At 44.3% G+C, this 20399-nt stretch overlaps 2 protein-coding genes across 2 annotated transcripts in view; one reads left to right on the top strand and one right to left on the bottom strand.

Annotated features, from left to right (window-relative positions):
* The window catches only part of LOC104668565 (protein SSX7-like), a 33356-nt gene extending 17075 nt beyond the window's left edge, over nt 1-16281 (bottom strand). Inside the window, exons 1-3 of the mRNA XM_030934582.1 lie at nt 16258-16281; nt 3561-3675; nt 1445-1494 (exon numbers count right to left, since the gene is read on the bottom strand). Of these exons, the coding sequence (XP_030790442.1) occupies nt 1445-1494; nt 3561-3675; nt 16258-16281 (189 nt within the window). The remainder of the gene's footprint in view (nt 1-1444; nt 1495-3560; nt 3676-16257) is intronic.
* Nucleotides 16282-18717: 2436 nt separating this feature from the next.
* On the top strand, nt 18718-20120 carry LOC104668564 (putative protein SSX8). Its single transcript, XM_030934581.1, has 4 exons — nt 18718-18786; nt 18942-19064; nt 19227-19341; nt 20017-20120. Exons 1-4 carry the CDS (start codon nt 18718-18720, stop codon nt 20118-20120), a joined length of 411 nt encoding a protein of 136 aa, XP_030790441.1.
* The last annotated feature ends 279 nt before the right edge of the window (nt 20121-20399 follow it).

Genomic DNA, 20399 nt, shown 5'->3' with positions numbered 1-20399 from the left:
ACCAATCTTATGCTACTTTTCTTCTTCTTCTTCTTCTTCTTCCTCTTCTTCTTCTTCTTCTTCTTCTTCTTCTTCTTCTTCTTCTTCTTCTTCTTCTTCTTCTTCTTCTTCTTCTTCTTTATTTTTTTTTAGACGCTCTCTTACTCTCTTCCAGGCTGGAGTGCACTGGCGCCATCTTGGCTCACTGCAACATTCGACTCCTGCATTCAAGCGATTCTCCTTCCTCAGCCTCCAGAGTATCTGGGGCTACAGGCAGGCGCTACCACGCCCTGCTAAGTTTAGGATTTTTAGTAGAGACGAGGTTTCACCATGTTGGGCAGGATGGTCTCGATTTCTTGACCTTGTGATCTGCCCACCTAGGCCTCCCAAAGCGCTGGGATTACAGTCATGAGCCACCATGCCCGGTCTTTAAGCTGCTTTGTATTCAGCTTTCTCACTTATGAAATAGTGAACAATACATGTAAAACAGACTAAGGGAAAGTCCTCTCTGAGCTTGTAAACCCTGTTTAAATGTAGTAATAATAACAATTAATACCTTTCATGATCCTCTTTGAATTCAGTCTCCACACTGGCAACCCAACTCCCAGATCCCTTTACCCTCTAAACCAGAGTTGAATCTGCACTTGTGGGGTCACTCATTCAGGGGCCGCCAAGGGATCCCCTGGGCTGGGACTGGGGCTTCTGGATGCCCAGGGTGCAAACAAGGCCCTCAAGGAGCTCACAGTAGGGAAGGACCAACAGTCAAAGTGATTCCTAAGCCATGTGAGTGGCCCCGGTAACAGAGGAGAAGCCAGCTGGTCCTTCCTGTTGCGAGAGTGGGTGTCTCAACAGAAGCACCAGCAGGCCCTATGGGGTAAAGCCCTAGTGAGCAACATCTGAACTTCATAAACAAATGCAAACGTGAATGAGCTTTAAATGGCTTGGGGCTCTGAATTAGACTACCACTGCCACTGTGCCTCAGGAACATTAACATCTCTGTACCACGATAGCCTCATTTTATTATTATGTTGCTGTTAGCTAGGATCTGTAACATGAACTATGATTCTTTACTTCCATTTCGCGGATCAGGAATCTGGAGTTCAGAGAACTTAGAAGATTTGCGCCAAGTCACATGGCTTTTATATGGATGAAAACTGAAGTGTGTGACTCATTATTATTTGGAGATAATAACAGAAACAATGTCATAGAGATCTCCTTAAGGATTAAATAAATTAATCCATGTGAACTGCTTAAAATAGTATCTGGCATCACTATGAAAACAAAAGAAGTATTAAGGATCACAAGTCTTAGTATTATCAAGCCGTCCATGCTACGTCAGGTGTTGTGATAGACATGGGGGGAAGGAGGCAACGAGGGCATTTTTGATATTCTCCCACTCTTACCAGTGTTCACATCCATGAAGGGACAAAGGTTCTCTGGTCCTTTAGATTTGAGAGACACTCACCTTCGGGAAGATTCCCTGGAGCCTGCCGAAACTCATCTGAGGACGTTCAACTAAAAGAGAATACATCAGAATTTTTCTTTGTTCATAAAGATTTCCAAACCTCAGAGAGACCTCTGTAGCATGAGGGCATTCTGCAGCAGAGGGTTATGAGTGCACTCATTGTTGAGGAGTTATTTGAGATTTGCTTCTGAATTATGTTTAGTCACGGTTGGTCCATTTATCTGTGAGATCAGTTCAGACTTATCCATCTCATAGTTTATCAAATGGGGACTAAAACCCCATCATAGTCTCATCTTATTCCATTACATATCTTTTACTTTTTCCCAAATAATTAAATTAAATTGATTGGTTGGGAATCCGAACTGTATCCACTCAAGAAGTACAACAACTAAAAATCACTGTACACTTCAAATGGGTGAATCTTATGGTATGTCAATTAAGCTGTTAAATGTGTGATGAACCATGGATGATTCAGTCCAGTGGCTCTGAAATATTTTCAATATAAAAACACTCCTTTAATGTCAAAAACTTGGCAGATACTAAAGCACTGGATTTGCAGATCTCTTATAGTGATTGTGGGAGAATGTAGAATCTGTCCTGTTTAGTTGGGGAGTAATAGGTCTATTGGAGACAGTTTGGACATTCTGACCTTGTCTTATAATTGTGTTGTCAGAGCAGAAGAGCAAGTAAACACATATGTCCCCTTAATAGTCCTGAAATGCACAAAGATCTCTACGCAAAGGGATCACTCTTTCAAACTCACTTCCAAGCTCATCACGGAGAATTGGGGTTGTTTGGGAATGAGAAGGGTATTTGGTTTTGATAAAATACAGAAAAACAGCAATCTTTATTACATAATATGTCCATCACCCTCACTCATAAGATACTTATCCAATACCCATATGCTGTTAATGAGACAAACTCTGGAAGTTTTTGATGGATCTACAGTTTTAACATTTTCTTTCTTTTTTTTTTTTTTTCACTTGTAACATTTTCTTAATTGTCCTCTGATTCATTAAGAGTGCTTAGAAGAACAACATGTTCTTTTAAAAAGAAATATTTCAAACACAGAAAAGTATAGGAAATAATATTGAGTCCAGTCAGATCTCAACATTGCCCCATAGCTATGTTAGGTCTGATTTATTTATTCAGAATATTAGAAATACTACAAACAGACCGGGCGTGGTAGCTCACACTGGTAATCCCAGCACTTTGGGAGGCTGAGGCGGGTGGATCACCTGAGGTCAGGCAATTTGAGACCAGCCTGGCCAACATGGTGAAACCCCTTCTTTACCAAAAATACAAAAATTAGCTGGGTGTGGGGGCGGGTTCCTGTAACCCAAGCTACTCAGGAGGCTCAGGCAGGAGAGTCACTTGAACCCAGGAGACGAAAGTTGCAGTGAGCTGAGATTGCCTTATTGCACTCCAGCCTGGGTGACAAGAGCGAACCTCCACCTCAAAAACAAACAAAACACACTATCAACAAGTCAAGGCTGAAGCTGTCTGTGCAGCACTCACCAATCCCTGCCTTCCCTCCTCCACTTACAGGCAGTCACCTTAATTTGATGGCTTTTTATTCACATTCATGTTTGTATTCATTTACCATTTACTTATTATCCATAAAAATATATGGTGGTGGTATGGTGACTTGCATGGTGGCTGAGGCGGGAGGATTGCTTGAAGCCCAGATTTCGAGGCTACAGTGAGCTATGATTGCACTGCTGCACTCTAAGCTAGATGACAGAGTGAAAGTCTGACTCAAAAAAAAAGAGAGAGAGAGAGAGAGACAAGCCGAGAGATAGATGGTAGGGTAGGTGTGTGTGTTTGGGGGGTTGGGGATAGGGTGCCAGGATGCCACAGAGACAACTGGGCTCATCAGAACAGACACCTAAGGGAGAGAAACATGCAGGATACAGGTATGAGCTCCACTGTGGCCAGTCCCTGCCCTCATCCCTGACAGGATACAGAAGAGCAGAACACCCAGAAGCAGTCTTGCAAATTTTCTCTTCACAAAAGGAAAATGTGGGGTACTTTCTGCAGCCTAAAAAGTAGCCAAAGCAGAAAAAGGGATGCTCATGTGTCCCCAGACTTGTGTGTGCCTAGAAGTTTCTGTTACTGAGTTTTGTCATGGCCTCATACTTTCTCTTCATATACACATAGATGATTTTCTCCAAGGCTTTCATCTTTTCCCACTCTTTCTTATAGAAGTATTTAGGAATATCATCAAAGGCCTAGGAAAAAAAGAAAAAGAAATTCTGGCAGTGACTCGGCTAGGCATGTCTGCCATTCAGTTGGAGCCACTTCCTGTGTGCTGGATCTGGGAAGTGGGGATGATAATCCGTCCTGGTTGATGCCATGGCTAACTGACAGAACATGGGGGACCTACACTAGCTTGTACCCTGACACACAGTAGGGCTTTAATGCTGCTGGCTGACTCTCTTCCCACCTTCCAGAATGGACTGAGGGTCACCAAATGAAGTGCAAGGTCACAGACTTGTCTCCAGGGATGCTAGGTGATGACAGAGTGAAGGTGGGAGGCTCCCAAGGGTCCAGATCTCCCCCGAGACCCTGCTCCTAGTCCCCAGTATCTCTGTCCTCCGCTCCTCAGAAACCTGCTCACTCCCACTGTCCCCTGGGCCACTGCTTTGCCCCCTCCAGGTCACCTCATCTTTTGTATCTTCTCTGGTATTTGAGCATCATCCCTGGGCCTCTTTGCACAGGCGTCGTCTCTGTTAATGGCACCAAGACCAGTCTGACCTGCAAGAGAAACAGCCTGAGTCTTTCCAGCCACAGGACCTTTGGTCCTGTGGAGGGAGAAATCTGTGAAGGCCGGTCACACTCAGTCACCTGGAATCAGGTGTTGCATTTCTCCATCCAGGGCTTATCTGTCCACGAGTAAGGGGAGAAGTCAGATGGAAACAGGGAGCCAGGGGTCTCTGGGAGAAGTGTTGATTGGGGATGACAGGTTTCCTATGGGCATAGCAGCCTTGAGTCTTTGGGAGGGGGTTGGCTACTGTTGTTAGTAGTTTCCCTGGGACTAGGCTTACCCTGAAAGATGTACAGACCCCTGTTGGGGAGGCAGAGATGTGACTGTGTAATTGTATTGAGTGGGGGCATTCTGACACCCCCACTCAATATATAAAGTCCCAGAGATAACATGGTCTCTCTGGTGATGGATCTGTTCAGGCAGAGGGATGGGGGCTTCTGTTCTGTTGAAGAAAAATGAGTATCTCTAATATGAACGGGTTTAGAGGCTATTATTGGGTGACTTGTAAATTATTAGAAGGAAGAGAGCTAGAATTTCTGAGACTACAAGAGCCCGCCATCACTTAGAGAGAATGTGGGGCATTTCAAGATGCAACAATCAGCCAGGCGCAGTGGTTCACACCTGTAATCCCAGCACACTGAACAATCATTCTGCCTCGATCTCAGGACTACAGGCATGCACCACCCCGCCCCGACTAAAATTTTTTTTTTGATGTTTTTAGTAGAGACCGTTTTGCTATTTGACCAGGTTGGTCTCGATCCCCTGGGCTCAAGCAATACTCCCCCCTCAGCTTTGAGATTACAGGCATGCAACATCCTGCCTTTTGCTATGTTTCCCAGGCTGGTGAGCCACTGGGCCCAGTCAATAGTTCATTTTTATTACTGAGTAGTATCCCAAGGTACAGATGTACCACAGTTCGACCATTTGCTTATTGTAGAACATATTGATTATTTCCAGCTTTTGGCTATTACAGTAAAGCTGCGATGAACAATTATGTACAAGTTTCTGGATGGGCATACGTTTTAATTTCTCTGAAGTGTAATTGTTGAATTGTATGGTCATTACATGTTTCGTTTTATAAGAAACTACCAAACTGCTTTCCAGAGTGGCTGTAAGATTTTACCTTCCCAGAAGCATTTTACTAGATGTCCAGTTTCTCTGCATCCTTGTCACCATTTGGTGTTGTCACTATGTCTTTTATTTTAGCTATTGTAATAAGTGTGTAGTGATACCACATCGTGGTCTTAATTTGCATCTAATGAAGCAAATGAGCGTTGAACATCTTTTCATGTGCTTATTTGCTTGCTTCCTCTTTGGTGAAATGTATGTTCATATCTTTTCATGATTTTCTAATTGGATTATTTGCTTGTATTTTTTACCATTGAGGTTTTTTTTTATTATTATTTTTTTTTTTCTTGAGACAGAGTCTTGCTCTGTTACCCAGGCTGGAGTGCAGTGGCATGATCTTGGCTCACTCCAATTTCCGCCTCCCAGGTTCTAGTGATTCTCATGTCTCAGCCTCCCACATAGCTGGGATTACAGGCGGGCATCATCATGCCAGTCTAATTTTTGTATTTTTTGTAGAGATGGGTTTTTGCGATGTTTCCCAGGCTGGTCTCGAATTCCAGGCCTCAAGGGATCTGCCCTCCATCCACCTTGACCTTTCAATATGCTGAAATTACAAGCTTGAGCCACCACGCTCAGCCTACCGTTGAGTTTCGAGAGTACTACACATATCCATTATATATTCTGGATGTGAGTCCTTTCTTGGATATGTGGTTTGCAAACATTTTCTCCTAGTCCAGACCCTGTTTTTTCGTCGTTTTAACAGGGTTTCTTGCAGAGCCAAAGTTTTAAATTGGATGTAATCTAATTTATTTGTTTTCCTTATGGATTATGCTTTTTGAACCGTTGACTATGCCCTAGATCTCAGACATTTGCTCTGTGCTTTCCTGCAAAAGTTTTTTTTTTTTGTTTTATATTTTAGATTTAAATCTATGATCCACTTGAGGTTTTTTATTTGTATAAAAATATGAAGATTAGGTCTTTTTTTTTTTTTTTTTTTTTTTTTTTTTTTTTGGCCTATGGATATGCAACTGCTCCAGCACCATTTGTTAAGCAGACGATCCTTCCTTCTTTTTGTCTCTTTGTAAAAAGTCAGTGTGGGGCTATTTCTACGTTCTCTATTTTGTTCCAGTGATCTATGTGTCTATTCTTCTCCCAATACTCACAGTCTTGATTCCTGTAGCTATATAAGAAGTACTGAAATGTGGTAGAGCCATTCCTCCCACCTTATTCTTCTTTTCCAAAAATTGTCTTAGCTATATATATATATATATATATATATATATATATATATATATAGAGAGAGAGAGAGAGAGAGAGAGAGAGAGAGATGCAGTCTGACTTGTGTTGCTCAAGCTGGAGTGCAGTGGGGTGATCTCGGTTCACTGCAACCCTCGCTTCCTGGGTTCAAGTGATTCTCCTCTCTCAGTCTCCCAAGTAGCTGGGATTACAGGCGTGTGCCACCACACCCGGTTAATTTTTGTATTTTTAGTAGAGAGGGGGTTTCACCATGTTGGCCAGGCTGGTCTTGAACTCCTGACTTCAAGCGATCCACGGGTCTCGGCCTCACAAAGTGCTGGGATTACAGGCGTGAGTCACCATGCCCAGCGTTGTCTAAGCTGTTGAAAATTTGTTACAGCAGCAATCAAAAATGAAAACACATGGAAACATTTATTAGTGAAATAAAATAGAAGGTCAAGAAACAGACTAATCTATATGCAAACTTCAGCATGCATTTCCAAATAGGGGCAAAAGATGATGGGTTGTAAAATAAATGATTGCTTGACAAGTGTCTATCCATTTGAAAAAATGAAGATTAAATCCTTACTTTGAACCACATAAAATAATAAATTCTAAAAATTCAGTGACTTAAATGTGAAAATGTGAAGTCATAAAGAACTAGATGAAAATTTAGGAAAATATTACCATGTAAGACATCTTGAGTTGGCATAGGCACTTCCTGACATTACACCAAGGCTATGAACAATGAATCTGACATAAAGATGCAAAAATTAAAGTATCACCTAATTCAAAAGACACCATAAACAACTGTTTTAAAAGGCAAATTTTGGGGAAATTGGTGAAGCATCCACAACAAATTAAAAGTAACCGTCTCTAATATACAACAGAGCTTTTGCATATCAATAAGAGAAACTAGAACAACCCAATGAAAAAAATGTGTTCAGGCATGGCACTGCTTCACTGTATAACAGAAAAGGATTACAAAATAGAATGTATTAAATGAAAATAATAAAGGAAATGGAGAATAGATCCCAGAAGTTTCAACATTCATCCAATAAAGGTTCCAGAGAAACACCAGGGGCAGTGACTCATGCCTGTAATCCCAGCACCTTGGGAAGCCGAGGTGGGTGTATCACCTGAGGTCAAGAGTTTGAGACCAGCCTGGCCAGCGTGGTGAAACCCCATCTCTATTAAAAATTTAAAAAATTAGCCGGGCATGGTGGCATATGCCTGTAATCCTAGCTGCTAGCGGTGCTGAGGCAGGAAGATCACTTGGACCTGGGAGGTGGAAGTTGCAGTGAGCCAAGATTGTGCCACTGCACTCCAACCTGGGCAACAGAGTGAGACTCCATTTCAAGAAAAAAAAAAAGAAGTTCAAGAGATAGAGAATAGAAAGACTGGGCCAGGCGCCGTGGCTCACGCCTATAATCCCAGTACTTTGGGAGGCCGAGGCAGGCAGATCACCTAAGGTCAGGAGTTTGAGATCAACCTGGCCAACATGGTGAAATCCCATTTTTACTAGGAGTTGGTGGTGGACGCCTGAAATCCCAGCTATTTGGGAGTTCAGAACAGCTCCCAGTAACAAAACCCTTGATCGTTTGGCCCAACTCGGGTATGACATGTCTTCGAGTGGGAAAAGGTCAGAGGCCACAGATGGAGGATCAGCCCAGGTGGAGCTTTCTAAGTTGCATCCTTTTTTTTTTTTTTAATCCTTGTTTTCTGGAAGGCTTATTACCTGTTCTGTGAACATGTAGAGCAGACATGTGGCAGGGCAGACCCAGTGCTAACCCAAAGTGGCGTGATAACATTAAGGGCTTGGAAAGTTCCTAGAAAAAGTGCAGACTCATCAAAGCCGGCCAGTAACTGAGCATTCCTTTCCTACCTCTCCCTCTGACCTCTGAGCTAGGCAATTACAACCAATATCACTCACCCGTAGACTCCCTTCACCCTGTAAGGCAGAAATCCTGTAAGCGTCTCTGGGGACTCATAGGCTAGGGGCTGGAAAAAAAAATTGACTCAGCTCAGCTCTAGAGGCTCTGTACCCTAAGACCTATCAATCCAGAAACCCTGAAACTCATGTGGAGTGTCTGGGCTGACACATCTTCCCAGGAAGAAAGAGTTATACAGAAAAACTATCGGATAGGCCAGGCGTGGTGGCTCACGCCTGTAATCCCAGTACTTTGGAAGGCCGAGGTGGGACGATCACCTGAAGTCAAGAGTTTGAGACCAGCCTGGCCAACATGGCGAAACACCATCTCTACTAAAAATACAAAATTAGCTGGGGGTGGTGGTGCATGCCTGTAACCCCAGCTAGTCAGGAGGCTGGGGCAGGAGAATCACTTGAACCTGGGAGGCAGAGGTTGCAGTGAGGTGAGATCACACCAATGCACTTCAGCCTGGGCAACAATAGTGAATCCGTCTTAACAACAGCAACAACAAAAAGGCTGGGCATGGAGTCTCACGCCTGTAATTCCAACACGTTGGGAGGCTGAGGCAGGAGGCTTACCTGAGGTCAGGAGTTTGAGACCAGCCTGGCCAACATGGTGAAACCCCGTCTATACTAAAAACGCAAAAATTAGCCTGGCATAGGGTCACACGCCTGTGGTCCCAGCTACTCAAGGAGCTGAGGAAGGAGAATTGCTTGGACTCAGGAAGCAGAGGTGCAGTGAGCCAAGATCGAGTTACTGCACTCCAGCCTGGGTGAAAGAGCAAGACTCTGTCTCAAATACATAAATAAAAAGAAAACCTATTGCATAGATTGGATGTGAAAATATTAACTGCTCAAATACATAATTCAGTGGAATAGGTTGGATATTAAAACTGATATAATTGAAAAAGCAATTACTGAGTTGAGGAAATGAGTCTAAAGAATTCATAAAAGTAACGGTAATGGATAGAGATGAAGTAAATGAAAGAAAAGTTAATTAGTAGGGAGGATAGAAGAACAAATGTTGAAATACATCTAATAGTAGCCTTATAAGAAGAGAATATAGTCATTAAAAAGGAGAGTGTACTTAAGTAATGAATGAGAAGTTCTCAGATTTATACAAATGTCTTAAGATTTAAAGGGATCATCGTACACACACACACAAGAACAGTGAAACGAAAAATTGTGAAAGACAAAAAAAAGTTTTTTAAATGATCAGAGAGAAATAGCAGATTACTTACAAAGGAAAAATATTTAAACCTTCATCAGATCTCTCAAACACCACACTGGAGGCAAGGATACAATGGTATAATAACTCCAGTGTTGAACGAAAGGAATTTTTTTTTTTTTTGAAACAGTCTTGCTTTGTCACTCACGCTGGCATGCAATGGCATGATCTCGAATCACTGTAACCTCTGCCTCCCAGTTTCAAGTGATTCTCCTCCTTAGCCTCCTGAGTAGCTACAGGTGCACACCACCACACCCAGCTAATTTTTGTACTTTTAGTAGAGATGGGGTCTCACCATGTTGACCAGGCTGATCTCGAACTCCTGACCTGGATGATCTACCCACCTTGGCCTCCCAATGTGCTAGGATTATAGGGGTAAGCCACTGCTCCCAGCAAAAGGAATTTTTTTTATTTGGTGGAGTAAGGCAAAGTCAGATATATAACACTTCAGGAGTTTGAAGACAGAGGGAAATGTTAAAGCAAACAAGTATTTATTGCACTTATTAAAGGTTGTAAGAAAGGGCCAGCTGCAGTGGATCATGCCTGTAATCCCAGCACTTTGGGAGCCCAAGGCAAGAGGAGTGGTTGACACCAGGAATTCAAGACCAGCCTGGGCAACATGGCGAAACCCTGTCTCTACAAAACATACAAAATTAGACGGGCATTTCAAGTTCCTGAGTCTGTAGAGAATTAAAAAAAAAAAAAAACCTGGGTGTGGTAGTGCATACCTGTAGTCCCAGCTACTCGGGAGGCTGGGGCAGGAAGATTGCTTGGGCCCTGGAGTTTGAGGCTGCAGTGAGCTAGGATTGGGTCACTGCACTCCAGACTGAGTGACAGAGTGAGACTTTGTTTCTGAAAATAAAAAAAAAAAAAGATTGTAAGGACGATTTTACTACTATGATAAGTACAGGGACCACTGCAATGGGGTCCTGCTGTGGGAGAGTGATATTAGGATTTTAGGACTGACTTCAACTCCACCGAGGACAAGTGGGGATTTGTAGTCAAGGAGTAGAAGCGGGCGATCAGAAGATGGGAAATTACTTGGAGGACACCTCAGGGGCAGGGAGGCTCAGGTAAAACTGACTTGACAGGATTTTTGCTGAAACAGGCTAAATGGGCAGAGTCCCTGGATGAAGGACAGAGCCCGAGGTTGGGACCTAGTCAGAAACAGGACTCAGAGGAGCCCCACTCAAGTTTGGTCAAAGGAGAGTGTCTCTGTCCGAAAGCATGAGCAATAAAGTCAACAGCAGTAAAATGAATGGATCACAAAGGAGAATTTTTGTTCATTGCTAAGCAGGACTCTGCTTTAACCATTGTGAAAGTTTATTATGTGAAGTGAGTCGTTCTTAGTTTTTTTTTTTTTTAAGTTCTTATTTGCAGAGGAAGACTTCAGGTACTATGCTTCAGAGAGAACAGGTTGTAACAAGTTTTGTTTTTTTTTTTCTTTTTGAGATGGAGTCTTACTATGTTGCCAGGCTAGAGTGCAGTGGCTCCTTCTCCGCTCACTGCAACCTCCAGCTCCCGGGTCAAATGATTCTCTTGCCTGAGCCTCCTGAGTAGCTGAGACTACAGGTGTGTGCCACCATGCCCAGCTAATTTTTTTGTATTTTTAGTAGAGACAAGGTTTCACCGTGTTAGCCAGGATGGTGTTCATCTCCTGACCTCATGATCCACCCTCCTCACCCCTCTAAAGTGCTGGGATTACAAGGGCGAGCCACTGCGCCCGGCCAACATGTTTCTTATCAGACTTGAGGTCTGTGTTGATGTTGATGCCAGAGAGGTATAATGAGGCATGCCTGACCCCTACTTCCTGTCATGGCCTGAAACCATCTCTCAGATTAAATTTTAAAAGAGCCCTGGCTGAGGAGGAAATGCATTCAGATGCTTGGGGGCAGAGGGCTTAGGATTTTATTTTTGATTTACAAGTCCTATAAGATAAAACTGTATAAATTTTAAAGAACAAGTTTCTTGCCTGATGTATGCACCACACAAAAAGTTCACCAAACTGTCCAATGCCATAACCAGGGATATTCAAATGACAAATCAGGATGAGAAGTTGATGTTTCCACACTGTAGACAGCTTTTCCCAAGACGTCAGAATAAGTCTTCATATCATAAGGAGACTCTTACCCTTTAATGTCTACATTTTTCACTTGACAGAACCTGATCCCTAAATTCTTTACTTCAACTAGTGGTCCCTTTTATAGAGTTGGCACACTGCTTTAATTCAACCCAGTCCTAAAATGCTACTCAAAGACTCCAAGAGGCCTCATTCACTTTACCCACAATCTTTTGATTTGTTTAGTTGGTGGCCTCTAGGCTTGGGATCTTCATTCAAAACCATTGTACAAACCAAATTTATTATACTATTGATAATTATAGCTGGGTGCAGTGGCTCACGTCGGTAATCCCAGCATTTTGGGATGCCAAGGAGGGCAGATCACTTGAAGACAGGAGTTCAAGACAAGCCTGGCCAACATGGTGAAACCCCGTCTCTACTAAAAACACAAAAATTAGCTGGGCGTGGTGGTGGGCACCTGTAATCCCAGCTACTCGGGAGGCTGAGGCACAAGAATCACTTGAACCTGGGAGGTGGAAATTGCAGTGAGCAACCTTGCTCACTGCAGTGGCTGGATCGCACCGCTGCACACCACCCTGGGCGACAGAGGAACACTCCATCTCAGAAAAACAAAAACAAAAATGAAAACTTAATAAATGCAGTCAGGAAACTATCTTAAAACACAAAATCCCCATTTTTTTTTTGACTGATTGTTTAAAAGAAAAACAGATCAACATGTTAAGAAAACCTATTTCAAACCCAGAGGAGCAGACGCGCCCTGCTTCAGTGCACCCTTGACACTAATGTTCAATTTTTAGAAAAACCAATAAACAATTTTTCAATCAAAACCAATCTGATCATATGTAAGACTCCTTTCCGTAGGCTCTTCTTCATAAACCCTCAACAACTTGCCTAGAGATTCCATCATTTTTTATCCCCAGTCTTAGTCCCATAATTTTTCATTTTTATATTGGACTCCAAAATAAGTACCAGTAAAATGTTAAAGGAAAGGGATAAACTGAGGAAAGGACTGTTAAGCAAAAAGGATCCAGGGAAATTCTCAGCCTATCAAGATTGCAAAACACACTAAAATTAGGAGAGGCACTGTCAGGAAGGTATGCTGTAGAAAGTCAAGAATGGGGCCATGTTTGCTAGTGCTGAAGAGACTAGGCACATGACTCAAGGAGCTCTTCCACTATGCTCAGCCATAGCCGGTAATAGAAATGATATTATCTGGGAAAGATCCACAAAGGACCTGCTGGTCTAAAGGTGTGAATCACTATGACATACATTCTGAGAGGAGGGCTATGGGACCAGAGGGGAGAGCTTCAAGCTACAGAGGATTTTTCTGAGTCCTTGAAACCAAATGGAATTTGTCCTGCTAGATTTCAAAATGGTTGGAAGCAGCGACTCCTTCCTTTCTTCCACTTTCTCCCATTTGAAATGGAAACATCTGTAACTATTATCCTACACCTGTCCCACCACTGTATTTTTGGAACAGATAACTTGTTTTCTAGTGTCACAAATTCACAACAGGAGAATTTTGCCCCAGGATGTTTCATAACCAGAGTCTCATCCATATCTGTTTTAGATGAGGAGACTTGGTACTTCTGAACTGATCTTATTTGGATAAGATGTCGGACTTCAGCGAATGTTGCACGGTTTGAGACATTTGAGGATTTGGGGACGGGGTACATGTATTTTGCATGTGGGAGAGATGTGAATCCTCGGAGGCCAGAGGGCAGGCTGTGGTAGACTGAACAATGCCCCTCCAAAAGATAGCCACATAGTAACCCCTGGAACCTGTGAGTGTTAACTTACAACAAAAAAAGTGATTATGCTGGTCAGGTGTGGTGGCTCACCCCTGTAATCCCAGCACTTTGGGAGGCGAGGCGGGTGGGTCACTAGGTCAGGAGTTCAAGACCAGCCTGGCCAAGATGGTGAAACCCTGTCTCTACTAAAAATACAAAAATTAGCTAAGCATGGTGGCAAGCACCTGTAATCCCAGCTACTCGGGAGGCTGAGGCAGAGAACTGCTTGAACCCAGGAGGCAGAAGTTGCAGTGAGCTGAGATCACACCTCTGCACGCCAGCGTGGGTGACATAGTGAGACCCCGTCTCAAAAAGAAAAAAGAAAAAAGTAATTGTGTTAAAGATACTGAGATGGGGAGATTCTCCTGGATTATCTGGATGGGCCCGAAATGTAACATTGAATGTCCTTATCAGATTGAGGCAGGGAGATCTGACACAGACAGAAGAGAAGAAGGCAGTATGACTGCCATGATTTGAATGTCCCCACCAAAACTTGTGTTGAAATGTAATTGCCATTGTAACAATATTAAGAGGTGGGACTGTGAGGAAGTAATTAATGCCATTATCAAAAGATTGGATTAGTTATCACGAAACTGGGCTTGTTATAAAGGGGAGTTTAGCCACATTTTCTCTGTCTGTCTCCTGCACTTGCTTTTGTCTTTCATCCTTCCATCACGGCACAACCCTTACCAGATGCCAACACCACGCTCTTGGACTCCTAGCCTCTAGAACTGTACACTAAATAAACTTCTATCCTTTATAAATTACCCAATTTGTGGTATTCCATTATAGTAACAGAAAACAAACAAAGGCAATGACCATGGAGATTGAGATTAGAGTGATGCAGCCATGCATTAGTCCATTCTCATGCTGCTATAAAGAACTGCCCAAGACTGGGTAATTTATAAAGGAAAGAGATTTAACTGACTCACAGTTCCGCATGGCTGGGGAGGCCTCAGGAAACAATCATGGCCAAAGGTGAAGAGGAAGCAAATACTTTCTTCACATGGTGGCAGGAGACAGAAGTGCCAGCAGGGGAAATGCCAGACGCTTATAAAACCACCAGATCTCGTGAGAACTCACTGTCACAAGAAGAGCAAGGGGAAAACCTCCCCCACTGGGATTTTTAATCCATGGGGATTACAATTTGAGATGAGATTATGGAAATTATTTTAATTAAAAATAAATAAATACATAAATAAAAGCACAGATTTTGGACTCAATTCAACTTCTGGGTGAATCCCAGCTGTGTCACCCACTGACCTTGAGCAGACTGCTTAATTCTCTGAGCCTCAGTCTCAACATCTGCACACTGGGGATGATAATAGTATTTAACTCAAGAGAAGGTTGTGAAAATCAATTGGAAGATGCACATAAAGGGCTTTGTGCTGGGCTCAAGGGCCATTGCCTTGTCCCTGCCCTAAGAGAGCTCCCTGTCATCCTGGGGGGATCTTAGAGAGATCAGGGCTGTACATGGAAAAGCCTAGAGAGGAATGGGGACTTGTTGGAGGTGCTAGGGATGGGGGTAAGGGAGACTTCTTAGACAAATGGACTTATGAGCTCCCTGACGAACACAGTGGGCCCTAATTACATACTCTTTTTAATACTATTATTGTAAATATTATTAATATCAATGGGTAAAATATATTTCCGGTTTTTTGGTCTTTTAGAAAAAAACATATATAGAAGTGGATTTTTTTAGTTTAAATTTATTTTTAAAAAAATTTTTTATAGAGATGGGGGTATCACTATGTATCCCAGATTGTTCTGGAACTCCTGGCCTCAAGTGATCCTTCCACCTCCTGCCTCACCCTCTCAAAGTGTTGGGATTACAGGCATGAGCCACTGGGACTGACTCATTAAAATTTTTCTTTCTTTCTTTCTCTGTATCTCTCTCTCTTTTTTTTTTTTTTTTTTTTTTTTTTTTTGGACAAGATCTTGCTCTGTGGCCCAGGTAGGCAGCAGTTGCCGAATCATGGCTCACTGTAACCTCGTACTCCTGGGCTCAAGCAATCTTCCTAACCCAGCCTCCTGAGTAACGGACTACAGGCACACCACCCCACCTCGCTAATTTTATTTTGTGTGTGTGTAGAAAAAAGAGACAAGGTATGGCTCTGTTGTCCAGGCTGGGGTGCACTGGCATGATCGTGGCTCACTGCAACCGCTGCCTCCTGGGTTCAAGCGATCCACCAGCTGTGGCCTCCCAAAGTGCTGGGAATACAAGAGTGAGCCACCGTGCCCAGCCCAAATTTCCTACATTACTAAAGAGTTCCTAGGAAAAATCCCATACATGAAAAAGAAACTGACAGGAAGGATTTGAGATGGCGACCTGCTTCGTATACAATGCTTATTAAAACTGGATAACAAATGCACCACGGGGGGTGGTGGGGGGGATAGAAAAAACGGAAAGATAAAACCAGCCCATGCGTACTCTGATTTTGAAAGAATTTAAAGAGAAAATCAGAGCATGCGTACTCTGAACTTGGAGTAGCCAATCCCAGGGGATGCTTTAGGCGGGAAAGTCAGAGTCTCTGCCCTCACTTTGAGAAGGTTCTGTCCCTGGAGCCTGGACTGAGAGACCCCACATCAGCTTGGCTTGTCCCGCCTACTGTTCTGACTTCTAATTGGCCAGACGGAGTTCACTGACTGCCCTGATTGGTCCATCATCCTGGGGCAGTGACATCACAGAATAGTTTCTCCTCCTCCAGCCATACTTTGTTGCCAACTGCTGCCGACATTGCCGCCATTGCTTTGTCTCTGAGGTAGGTTCTCTTGAAGGAACACCCTAGATGGGCCAATGGGGGCAGATAGAAAAGGAGGAAGCCTCCATAGGGGCCTCAAGTGCTTGGGGTTCCCAAAATCTTGAGGATTGAAAGACAACTAATGCCTTTCAGGACGATCATCATGGAGGAGCCTCCCGCCTCGGCCTCGCGTCTACAGGCCTGTGCCATCCCACCCCTGGAAATATTTTTTCATTTTTGTATTTTAGTAGAGACGGGGATTCGTTATGTCGGCCAGGCTGGCCTGGACTGCCCGGGCTCAAGCAGTCCTCCCACCTCGACCTCGGGACTACAGGCACACACCACCCCGCCCTCACTCATATTTTTTATTTTTTATTTTTTTTTAGTAGAGACAGTTTCGCCATGTTGGCCAAGCTGGCCTCAACCGCCTGGGCTCAAGCAGTCCTCCTGCCTTGGCCTCGGGACTACAGGCATGCACCACCCCGCCCTCACTAATATTTTTTCTTTTTCTTTTCTCTTTTTTCTTTTTTTTGAGACGGAGTCTCGCTCTATCACCCAGGCTGGAGTGCAGTGGCCGGATCTCAGCTCACTGCAAGCTCCGCCTCTGGGGTTTACGCCATTCTCCTGCCTCAGCCTCCCGAGTAGCTGGGACTACAGGCGCCTGCCACCTCGCCCGGCTAGTTTTTTGTATTTTTTGGTAGAGACGGGGTTTCACGGTGTTAGCCAGGATGGTCTCGATCTCCTGACCTCGTGATCCACCCGTTTCGGCCTCCCAAAGTGCTGGGATTACAGGCTTGAGCCACCGCGCCCGGCCTAATTTTTTTTTAGTAGAGACAGTTTTGCCATGTTGGCCAGGCTGGCCTCCACCGCCAGGGCTCAAGCAGTCCTCCTGTCTCTGCCTCGGGACTACAGGCAGGCAGCAACCTGCTCCCACTAATATTTTCTATTTTTCATTTTTTAGTATGGACGGTTTCGCTATGTTTGCCAGGCTGGCCTCGACCACCTGGGCTTAAGCAATCCTTCACCTCGGCCCAGGGACTACAGAAGTACAGAAGTACACGACCCTTCCCACGCTTTTGTTCGTTTGTTTGGTTTTAGTAGAAACCGGATTTCACTATGTTGGCCAGGCTGGCCTCAACCTCCTGGGCTCAAGCAATTCTCCCACCTTGGCCTCAGGACTACAGATGTGTGCCATTCCGCCCCTGCTAGTTGGTTGGTGTTATTGTTGTTGTTCTTTTTAGTAGAGACAGGGTTTCGCTATGTTGGCCAGGCTGGGCTTCACCTCTTGGCCTCAAGCCATCCTCCCACCTCGGCCTCAGAACTACAGGCAGGAACCACCTCGCCCATGCTGTTTTTTTTGTTGTTACTGTTATTAGTAGAAGTGGGGTTTTGCTGTATTAGCCAGGCTGGCCTCGACTTCCTGGGCTCAAGAGATCTCTTGCCTCGGCCTAGGGACTACAGGTGAGCACTATCCCACTCCCACCAATACTTTTTATTTTATTTTATTTTTTTAGTAGAGGGTTTCGCTAGGTTGGCTAGGCTGGTATCGACCTCGTGGGCTCAAGCGATCTGCCCCCCTTGGCCAGCCAAAGTGCTGAGATGTTACAGGCCTGTGCCACCACCCCCAGCTAATTCTTTTGCGTTTTTTTTTTTTTTTTTTTTTTTTTTTTTTGTGGAGATAGGGATTTTGCTATGTTTCCCAGGCTGATCTCAACCTCCTGGGCTCAAGCGATCTGTACGCCTTGGCCTCTCAAAATGCTGGGATTATAGCCATAAGCCACTGCGCCTGGCCGCTTGCTGCAACTTGAAACACCCCACATTCTCTCTAAGGGATGGCGGGCTCTTGTAGTCTCAGAGATTCTAGCTCTCTTCCTTCTAATAATTTACAAGGAACCCAGTAATAGCCTCTAAATCTGTTCATGTTTGCGAAGGTCATTTCTCTTCAAAGGAACAGAACCGCCCCCCCCCCCCATCCCTCTGCCGGATCAGATCCATGACCAAAGAGACCATGTTATCTCTGGGAGTCACTTCCCTTCTTTTATTGAATGAGTGGGGGCGTCAGAATGACCACACTCAATAAAATAACACAGTCACGTCCCTGCCTCCCCAACAACGGTCTGTACATCTTTCAGGGTAAGCCTGGCCCCAGGGAAACTACTAACAACGTTGGCTAACCCCCTCCCAAAGACTCAAGACTGCTTTGCCCATAGGAAACCTGTCATCCCCAATCAATACTTCTCCCAGAAACCCCTGGCTGCCTGTTTTCATCTGACTACTCCCCATGTCCTTACTCAGGGACAAATAAGCTCTCAATGGAGAAAAGGAACAACTGATTCCAGGTGACTGAGTGTGGCAGGCCTTCACTGATTTCTCCCTCCACAGGACCGAAGGTCTCAGACTGTTTCTCCTGCAGGTCAGACTGCTCCTGGTGCCATGAATGGAGACAACGCCTTTGCAAAGAGACCCAGGGATAATGCTAAAACATCAAAGAAGAGAAGCAAGGTGAGGTGATCTGGAGGGGGCATAGGAGTGGTCCAGGGAACAGAGTAGGGTGACCAAATTTCTGAGGAGGGGAGGACAGAGGTAAACAAGGAGCAAGGTCTCTGGGGAGATCTGGACCCTTGGGAGCCTCCCACCTGTGCTCTGTCATCACCTAGAATCCCTGGAGACAAGTCTGTGACCCTGCACTACATTTGGTAACTCTCAGTCCATTCTGGAAGGTGGGAAGGGAGTCAGCCAGCAGCATTAAAGCCCTACTGTGTGCCATGGGAGAAGCTAGGGTAGGTCTCCCATGGTCTCTGAGTTAGCCATGGCATCAACCAGGACGGATTATCATCCCCACTTCCCAGATCCAGCACAAGGAAGCAGCTCCAACTGAATGGCAGACATGCCTAGCTGAGTCACTGCCAGAATTCCTTTCTTTTTTTTTTTTTTTTTTGTAGGCCTTCGATGATATTGCCAAATACTTCTCTAAGAAAGAGTGGGAAAAGATGAAATACTCGGAGAAAATCAGCTATGTGTACATGAAGAGAAACTATGAGACCATGACTAAACTAGGTAACAGAAAGTTCTAGGAACAAACAAGTCTGGGGATACATGAGCATCACTTTTCCTGCCTAGGCTACTTCTTAGGCTGCAGAAAGCACCCCACATTTTCCTTTTGTGAAGGAAAAAATCGCAGGGCAGCTTCTGGGTGTTCTGCTCTTCTGTATCCTGTCAGGGCTGAGGGCAGGGACTGACCATAGTGGAGCTTTTACCTGGACCCTGCACTTTTCTCTCCCTTAGGCGTCTGTTCTGATGAGCCCAACTGTCTCTGTGGCATCACAGCACACCTCCAACTCTACCTTCCTCCTCTCGGCTTGTCTCTCTCTCTCTCTCTTTTAATTTTTTTTTTTTTTTTTTTTTTGAGTCAGACTCTCACTCTGTCACCTAGGCTAGAGTGTAGTAGTGCAATCACAGCTCAATGCAGCCTCGAACTCCTGGGCTTAAGCAATCCTTCTGCCCAGCCTATGGATTAGCTGAGCCTACAGGCACATGTCACCATGCCCAACTAATTTTATTTTGTATTTTGTAGATATGGGGGTCTCTCTATGTTACCCAGGCTCATCTTGAACTCCTGGCCTCAAGCAATCCTCCCACCTCAGCCTCCCAAAGTGCTGGTACTACAGACATGAGCCACCATGTCAGGCCTAAGTTTGTGTCTTAAGGAATAAACATTTTGCTTCTTTCTAGGTTTCAATGTCACCCTCCCACCTTTCATGCATAATAAACAGGCCACAGACTTCCAGGGGAATGATTCTGATAATGACCGTAACCGCGGGAATCAGGGTGAGTAGATGGGAAGTGGCTGGAAAGGTCTCCTGAAGCCCAATTGTTTTTCAACTCAGCTACTTGGGAAAGATCCTCTGGCATTTGTTCCCTCATACACATCTGGGTTGAGTGAAAAAAAAATTGCATACAGAAAGTTAACTACAGAGGCCATTCATAAAATTCTAAAACATGCAAAACAGTAATGTGAATTTTCATGGATAATAGTTAATGGCAAATGCATAAAAACTAAATGCGATAAAAAGGCATCAAATTGAGGAGACTGGCTGTAAACGGAGACGGAGGTG

Source organism: Rhinopithecus roxellana, chromosome 7, assembly GCF_007565055.1.
Source record: "Rhinopithecus roxellana isolate Shanxi Qingling chromosome 7, ASM756505v1, whole genome shotgun sequence".
Lineage (NCBI taxonomy): Eukaryota > Metazoa > Chordata > Mammalia > Primates > Cercopithecidae > Rhinopithecus > Rhinopithecus roxellana.
This window is presented reverse-complemented; position numbering and strand designations above follow the sequence as displayed.

What these genes read in the sequence shown, in the direction of transcription:
- LOC104668564 (XM_030934581.1), top strand. Translation starts at nt 18,718, where the DNA reads ATGAATGGAGACAACGCCTTTGCAAAGAGACCCAGGGATAATGCTAAA. An exon ending in CATCAAAGAAGAGAAGCAAG is followed by an intron (nt 18,787 to 18,941) that starts GTGAGGTGATCT and finishes GTCATCACCTAG; the next exon opens with AATCCCTGGAGACAAGTCTG. An exon ending in TGAGACCATGACTAAACTAG is followed by an intron (nt 19,342 to 20,016) that starts GTAACAGAAAGT and finishes GCTTCTTTCTAG; the next exon opens with GTTTCAATGTCACCCTCCCA.